The following is an 8,572-nucleotide window of genomic DNA, read 5'->3' as shown; positions in this document are numbered from 1 at the left end:
TTGCGCGTCGTGTTCCAGACCAATTCAAGTTGTGTTGAATGCAACACTGGATATTTCCTTCATAATAAAACATGCATTGATTGCAGAGACAATGAAATGAACTGTTCAAAATGTTCGACAACTGATGAAAAATGTACTGAATGCACTGATGGTTTTTTCCCACGAAATGGTCGGTGTATATCATGCAATGAGATTGGTTGCCAGACAACTTCGGAGTATTGCAACTCTTCTTCTGGGTATTGTACAGGGTGCCTCAACGGGTTTTATCCACTGATTGGCTTATGCAAACCATGCGACTTTAATGAAGGTTGTGCTCTGTGTGATGTATATAGTAATAAGTGTGAGGTTTGCAAGTCCAAATATTTTAAGAATTCGTCCGCACTTTGCCAACTATGTTCATCAAATTTCTGTGATGAATGTGACAAACAAACGGGAGTCTGTCTGAGCTGTATCGAAGGATATTATTTGGAGTATGGGAAGTGTTATTGGTGTTATATTAAAGAGCATTGTGTGGAGTGTTCACGTACGTCTAATATGTGCGTTGGTTGTGAGACTGGATATTATCCTTATTTAGGAAAATGTGAGACGTGTTCAACCAAATTCTGTTTAAATTGTGACAAACAACGTGGAGTATGTAGTGAGTGTTATAAAGGGTATTACCTATCCAATGGCGAGTGCATTTCTTGTTCGACTAAAATCGACAATTGTTTTCAATGTTCCAACAATGAAACGTGTTTGGAATGTCAACCTACAAATTATTATTTGAAAGATAACAAATGTCTTCAGTGCTCCAATAAGAACAACTGCTTTCTATGTGACGCAAAAAGTGACAATTGTTTAATTTGTGATTATGGTTCATTTCCCACAGCACTTGGGTGTACTTTGTGTACTGAAAAACAATGTGAAAAATGCTCTCAATTCAATGGAAACTGCACTTCTTGTCTATCTGGGTATTACCTCACATCAACAAATTCCTGTGAAAAATGCGCAGACAATTGCATAACTTGTGAAGGGTTATCTCAATGCAAACAGTGTGTAAACTCGACATTTTACTTGTCAGATGGCATTTGTGAGAAGTGCACAAATAAAGCTGAGTGCATTAAATGCTCTTCACAGTCGAATATATGTGAAGAATGTAAATCTGGCTTTTACCCATCAGGTTTAGACTGTTTACCTTGTTCCACTAAAATTTGTTACGACTGTCACCCCATCAGTGGAAAATGTTATTCGCCATATTTAGGGTACTTTTTAAAAAATGGTGAGTGTCTTAAATGTAGTGAGTATATAGAGGGATGCAGCTTGTGCGTTTCAGAATTATTTTGTACAGAATGTTCAAGTGGTTATTTCTTACATGAGAACAAATGTAGTCCATGTGAATTGATTGATCATTGCATTGATTGTGATAGAAATGGGACGTATTGTCTCACATGCGAAGAAAACTACTTCCCTTCTCGTCGTACATGTGAGTTGTGTTCATCAATTAATTGTCAAAAGTGTGATTCATCCACTGGAGTATGTAGTTTGTGTTACAGTGGGTATACCCTTCGCAATGGTTCATGTGTTGAATGTGCTGTAAGTCATTGTAACAAATGTGATTCAGACTTGAATGTATGTGACGAATGTATGCCAAACTTCATGCCGAATAAGAACAGAGTGTGTGAGTATTGTGAAAATGGAAACACGATGAATTGTGCTCGATTTCTTTGTTCACAAACAGCCACATTTCGGTGTGATGAATGTAAGAGTGGATACTACCTTTCTGATAGCATATGTTTGCCTTGTTCACCGAACTGGTGTGATGTGTGTGACGGGACCACTGGGAGATGTGTGAGGTGTCAGACAAATTACTATATAAGTGATGGTATGTGTTTGCCATGCAATGAATCAAATTCACTTCATTGCCAATGTAATATGTGCTCGCAAACAGAAGATGAGTTTTGTTATGAGTGTCAAGACGGCTTTTATTTATCGAATGGTAAATGTTTGCAATGCTCAGAAACAACCAACAATTGTTCCTATAAGAGCTGTGATAAATTTACAGGAATGTGCACCAATTGTAACACGAATTACTTTCTTTCTAATGGAAAGTGCGTTTTGTGTGACTCCAATAACCCAATGAATTGTGAAGAAAATCACTGTACTTTGTACGCACAATGTTCCTCTTGTAAAAACGGGTTTTACTTGAAAAGTGGTAAATGTGAACAGTGCACTAAAACCAATCCAGGCCATTGTGCTCCACAAAAGTGCTACTCTAATGCCGAAAACAAATGTTATGACTGTGACGACAATTATATCCTTGGTGATGACAATAAGTGCTATTTGTCAAGTGAAATATTACCAAATTGTGAAAAAGGAATTACAAGGACAAAGTGTATACAGTGTTACAAAGGATTTGTTTTGAATCAAAACCATTGCACCCAACTCAGCTGTGACTATAATGAGAAGAACACCAGTGATACTGTTTGTGCAGGAAATTGTAAGAGTGCTATATCATCAACCATTTCTTGCCAAAGTTATGTTACTTGTCCAAAAATCAAGTTAAGCCAGACAGACAGTTTGTGCTTGCTCTGTGATATCAACCAAAACCTGACATCCAATTTCCAATGTGAAAATTACACCAAAGAAAATTGTGTTGTTTCGTACCAAGATAACTGCTTGGAAACAACAAAAGGGTACTTTATCTCAAGAAATGGTGTCAATAAATGCACAAATGCGATTTGCGGATTCGACACGATGAACAGTAGAGAAGAGAGTTACGAGTGTTCGCAAAACCACGAACTGAGTTATTCCAACACACTCACTTGTGTCACAAAACAAGCGCATTGCGTCAAACTAACAACTGCGGTTATAGGAACGAAGTCTTGTGAAGTCTGTCAACCACAACACGTTTTGCTTGAAGGCAATTGTAAGACGTGTGGAGAAAATTGTTTAACTTGTGATGCAAATGGGTGTCTCAATTGCACGGGTGCATTACTTCTGCGAAAACGTGTTTGTGTTGCACCACTTTCTGAGCGTTGTGAAATTGTTGATCCTAACACCAACCAATGTGTTTCATGTTCGTATGGGTATTTTCTTGATCGTGATGGTATTTGTGTGGTTAATAATTTCAAATGTGAATACCAAACAATAAGTGGATGTAAGAAGTGTACAAGTTTAATGGAAGAGCCTTATTATTGCCAAGTAAAAGATCCAGAATCCACTACAGAAACTTCAGGGGACATAAACTTGCCGAGTTCAACAAGTGATTTTCCAAAGGAGTACAACAGTTATAAAGAGACGTGTTATATAACAAAGAGCACTGGATGTGAAAGATGTAAAAATGGGTTCTATCTTGATGGAATATATTGTGTAAAATGTCCACAAAAGTGTCTTTCGTGTTATTCCCCATATGGTTGTACTGCGTGTGCACAAGGGAATTACTTGCAAAATGGTGAGTGTGTAACCACCGAAGATTTTGAAATAAAATGCTTAATATCATTACCTCTCAAAATTGGGTGTTCTGTTTGCAACAAAAAGTACTTTCGTGTGGGTATTTCTTGTCTTCCGTGTCCTTCTCATTGCAACGAGTGTAAATCAAACAAAACATGTGAAATCTGTGAAAACGAACATTTTCAGAGTGAGACAAGTCGTGAGTGTCGGCCATATTCAGAACTCACAAACTGTGTAACAAAAACACCAGAGGGTTGCACATTTTGTTCTCCTGGATTTTTTCTTCAATTTTCTGAGTGCCAGAAATGCACTGAAAATTGTCTTAGTTGCACAGATTCCTCGAATTATAGTTGTACTTTATGTGAAGAAAATTATGTAAAAAACACGGCAAGTTACAAGTTTTCATGTATCAAATACTCAACAATTGAACATTGTAAAGGCTCTTTCCACTCAGTATGTATCGGTTGTTATGGGTTTTATAAAGTAATGGGAGATGGACTTTCTTGTGAAAGACGTTCAATTTGGACAATCATTTTGGGTGTTATTCTCATTACGTTTTTTGTTATTGTTGTTGTGATTATTATCATGTTTTTTGTAGTGGTGCACATCTACAATGAGCGACGAATAACAAAATTCAACGCTGGAAAGATCGTCTTTAAAGTGTCGCATTCCAACTGTTTGCTCAATGTAAAAATAGGTGGGTCCTTATCGAGTAAGAACAAACTCACATTTAATTCCGTGATGCTCCCAGTGAACAAAGAGAGTGACGACGTCTTTGTTCTGGGCAACTTGAGTTGCAAAAGCCTTCAAATACAACTTACTGTCAAACAAGAGAAAGAGCCGCAGAAGTGTAATATTCTCGTTGACCCACAAATAGTCGTCTTAAAGAAAGGATTTGCCTGTGAGTTTAAAGTGAATGTCATTCCCATGTGTACTTGTAAATTACACGATAAAATTCTTGTCACAACATTCGACATTGAAAAGTCGCAAGTTAAAGAAGGACAAATCTTGTTTGACGCAGAAACAGAGTGGTCCACTAAACTCGACTTTGATGAAATCATTGAAGAACGGATAGTTGGTCGTGGCTCTTTTGGTGTAGTCTATCAAGGTCTCTACCGTTCGCAAAAGGTGGCGATAAAGAAATTGAAAGCCATTCACAGTGTAGATGATAATCTCGCCGAGTTTAAAAAGGAGGTTTCAATGCTTGAAAAACTAAACAACGAATTTATCATTAACTTCTATGGCGCAGTCTTTATACCGGGAAGAGTGTGTATTGTCACAGAATTTGCTAATCATGGCAGTTTGTTCGATTTGTTGAAACAAGATGAAAGAGACTTTACTCGGAAAATGCGTGGGAAAATACTGTATGACGCAGCACGGGGTTTGGAGTATTTACACCGTAACGACGTCTTGCACAGAGATGTCAAACCAGACAATATCTTAGTGGTGTCTCTCAACCCAGTGGATGATGTCAATGGAAAATTGACGGACTTTGGCAGCTCGCGAAATGTGAAGAACTTATGTGAAAACTTGTCACTGACAAAGTGCGTTGGTACCCCAAAATTCATGGCGCCAGAAATTTTGCAACGAACGGTTTATCAAAAGCCAGCAGATGTGTACGCGTTTGGAATTTCTGTTTTGGAGGTCTTTCAGCGAAAAGACCCATTTCCCGTCGAGCAGTTTGAGTACCCATGGGATATCGCAGAGTTCATCTGCTCAGGTAAAAGACCCGACATATTTGACGAGAATGAGAATGTGAGAAACGTTATAGAAGGGTGTTGGAAACAGAGTCCAACAGAAAGACTGAGTATTTCAGATGTTTGTATAAAATTACAATTGTTAATTTAATTTATTGTTTATTTATCATCAATTTGAACTATTTGTTTAGAATATAAACAATTGGTATGATTTACATTCGAATAATAATAGGAAACTAAATATACTAAGATACTCAATAGAAATGATTGTGAAACACCACTTTGGCCATTGCTTATTGTTTATTTTCCCCCTCGACAGACAGAGCGTATCTGATGTCCTCGCCCCACGACTCGATGGTTGCGAGGATGTCTGCAAATGTTGGACGTTCTTCTGGGTTTTGTTTCCAGCACTTAGTAGTGAGGTCCCAGTAGTTTTCTGGGATGCCCGTTGGTTTGTCGAGTCTGTTTCCTTCGATGACAAATTGTGGGATCATCCACGGCTGGTTGAATCGCTCATCGTTTTCGTATGCGTTCTTTTCGATGTAAGTTTCGTACAAGACAATGCCAAATGCGTACACGTCGACTGGATAGCTGTATTCGGATGAGTTCTGGAGACACTCTGGTGCCATGTATGTTGGTGTTCCAATGCCTTGCGACAGTGCTTTTGATTGCAAGTTTCGTTCGGAGATGTTTCTGCACGTCCCAAAGTCTGTCAGTTTTGCGCAGACTGGGGAATGTGGGTTGAGTGAGAAGACAAGGAGATTCTCGCCTTTGACATCTCTGTGCAAGATACTGTTTTGGTGCAGATAGTTCAGTGCAACAACCATGTCATCAAGCACTTTCACTTTCAGTTGGTAGTTCATTGGGTTCTTTCCCCAGATCTTGCTCAGTGACCCGTACTCTGCAAATTCAGTCACAATTGCAATCTCTCCCTCCGTGTAAACTGCTCCTATCAATTCAACAACGCAGTTCTGTCGCAGTTGTGTCATCATTGACACCTCGTGGTTGAATTCTTTTTCTTGTTCTTGTGTCAAGTTTCTTGCTTTCATCTTCTTGATAGCAACATCACGCCCTCGGTACGTCCCTCTAAAGACCATCCCGAATGCGCCTTCTCCAATTGGTGGCATAATTGGCTTCAACTCAGTGTGGTCGAGTTTGAGTGACAAGTCTGATTCAACGACTATTGTGAACTTTGCCGTCTCCTTGTTTTGGTCATCAATGTCCATTGCAGAAATGCCGATGTTGTCACTCACTGATGTCGTGCACAACATCTTAATCTTGAACGTGACTGGAATAGCTGTCGATGGCTTCAGTGTTGCGCTCTTTGGTTCTATTTCAAGGTCATACTTATGACTTGGTGTGTAGTGGAACTCAAAGTAGTATTGACTCTTCGACATGTTAGCAAGGTTGATCGTTTCCGTGTATTCCGTGTCAACAACAGCCTTTGCTTTCTGCAACCCAAATGTCAATTCCCATTTGTCAGTCTTCAACGGGAACTTTTCATTGTCTGCACCAAGAAGAAGAAGTTCCAAGTCACTGCCGACGTGGAACGGCTTGATTGCTGCTGTCTCGGCTTTGACACTCTTTGCGCGTCGCCACCAAATTATTGCGATGATTGCAATGAATATCAGCACAATGATAATAACACCAACAACAACAAGTGGGATGATCAACGCCCAGTTTGTCTTCGAGCATGAAATTCCTCCAGCATCAATATTATACCCCTCAACACATGTAACACATTTCTCACCACTGCACGCAGCACAATTCTTTAATTCGCTGCACGCCTTGCATTTCCCGTCATTCACATATTCTTGTTCAGTTCGACACCCGGTACATACAGGGTACCCAACTGTGAGATCGTTACTGTCAGTCTGCTTGAACGTACAAGTCGAACACTCTTCAGGACAAACAGTGCAATTGTATTGTGAAGGATCATCTCGGTTAATATAATACCCATCTTTACACGTTTCACACCCATTCATACCTGATTTACAAGTCATGTTGATTTCAGTTTGGAGTTTACACAAATGTTCTACATTTTCTTTTGACTGTTCTTCTTTTGACATATAATAATCGGTATGGCACGTTAAACAGGATGTGCTCACTTTACATGTTCCACACGATTTGTCACATTTTATGCAATCTTGGCTGTCAACCCCTTGAATGAAGAACCCATTCTTACACTCTGTGCAATACCCCATTTCAGTTTTCACACAAGTCTCGCCCATTGGGGTGCATTCATAGTACTCAACATCAGTTACACCATCTTCAGCCTTCTCTGTCGTTTTATTTAAGACGTAATCAGAAGTACACGCAGTACAGTGGTAATCCTTCCCTTCACACAGTTTACAGTGATTTGTACAATCAACACAAACTTGTGACTCGGGAGGTACAAAATATCCCGTTGTGTTCTTCCCTTCGTCTGTCGTCAAATCGTTAATACACTCTTTGCATCCGGCTTGATCAACCAAATTACAGTGTGGATCTTTAAGTTTACAATTCTTAGTTCCCGACTCAAAATAATAATCTTTTTGACACGTCAAACAATGTGTTGGAATTTCAATGCAGGTGTTACACGTTTTATCACACTGTGAACACACAAACGAAGAGTCCAAGAAATACTCATCGTCGCATTCTAAGCACCCATAAGTCGTGCTTCCCTTTTTACAATGAATTTCTGTTGCAGATTTACACTCACCTTTAACCCAGACGTACGTATCGGAGCAAACACTGCAATAACTTTTTCCGTCATCCTTTTTATAACACACATCACAGTTGTCATTACACTTCTCACAGTTACCACCTTGGAGCCTATACCCAGTCTTACACAATTCACAGTGGTCCCCCTTGGTACCTTCAAGTGTGCAATGTGAAAGTTCCTCACATTTGTCTGGTGTTTCTTTTGATGGAGTGATTTGTTTATTAAGTAGTGTCCCATTGGCGCACTGATAGCAATTAAATTCCTCAGTACATAACTGGCAATTAGTAAAGCAAGACTTACAGCTTTTAGACTGTGTGTTAAAGTACTGTCCGTCATTGCATCTTCCACACGCAACATCATTTTCAGATAGTGTACAGTCAATGCACGTCTTCTCATCGATTGAAAGGTAATATTGTGTTTCAGCAACTTTGGCGCATTGGTAGCAGTGGGTACTGTTACAATAATTACAATTTGCAATACCACAACCAACACATTCGTTACCAGTTAAGTAGAAACCGGTTTCACATTTTATGCATGCGTTGTTCTCGAAACTGGCACAATTTTTGACCGTCGAAGATGCAACACAAGCCATTGTTGGAATTCCCGTTTCTTCGTTGTCTGTCAATTGGAGGTAATAATTTGATTCGCATTCAACACAGTGGTTTGGCGAAAGTAGTTTGACGCAGTGGTTTTGTGATGCGCTCAAATAGATAAAAAGCAAAATAAGAAGTGGGAACACCAT

At 39.3% G+C, this 8,572-nt stretch overlaps 2 protein-coding genes across 2 annotated transcripts; one reads left to right on the top strand and one right to left on the bottom strand.

Moving 5' to 3' along the window:
* EIN_296340 (protein serine/threonine kinase, putative) lies at positions 1-5,277 on the top strand (the record flags this gene model as incomplete). Its single annotated transcript, XM_004185632.1, has 1 exon — positions 1-5,277. A coding segment is annotated over one exon (5,277 nt), but the record flags the coding sequence as incomplete, so codon positions are not given.
* Positions 5,278-5,419: 142 nt separating this feature from the next.
* EIN_296330 (hypothetical protein) lies at positions 5,420-8,572 on the bottom strand (the record flags this gene model as incomplete). Its single annotated transcript, XM_004185631.1, has 1 exon — positions 5,420-8,572. One exon carries the CDS (start codon positions 8,570-8,572, stop codon positions 5,420-5,422), a length of 3,153 nt encoding a protein of 1,050 aa, XP_004185679.1.

The sequence above is a fragment of the Entamoeba invadens genome, assembly GCF_000330505.1.
Source record: "Entamoeba invadens IP1 unplaced genomic scaffold scaff_1105074725273, whole genome shotgun sequence".
Taxonomy (NCBI): domain Eukaryota; phylum Evosea; order Mastigamoebida; family Endamoebidae; genus Entamoeba; species Entamoeba invadens.
Note: the sequence above shows the minus strand (reverse complement) of the source record. Positions and strands in the feature narration are given on the sequence as shown.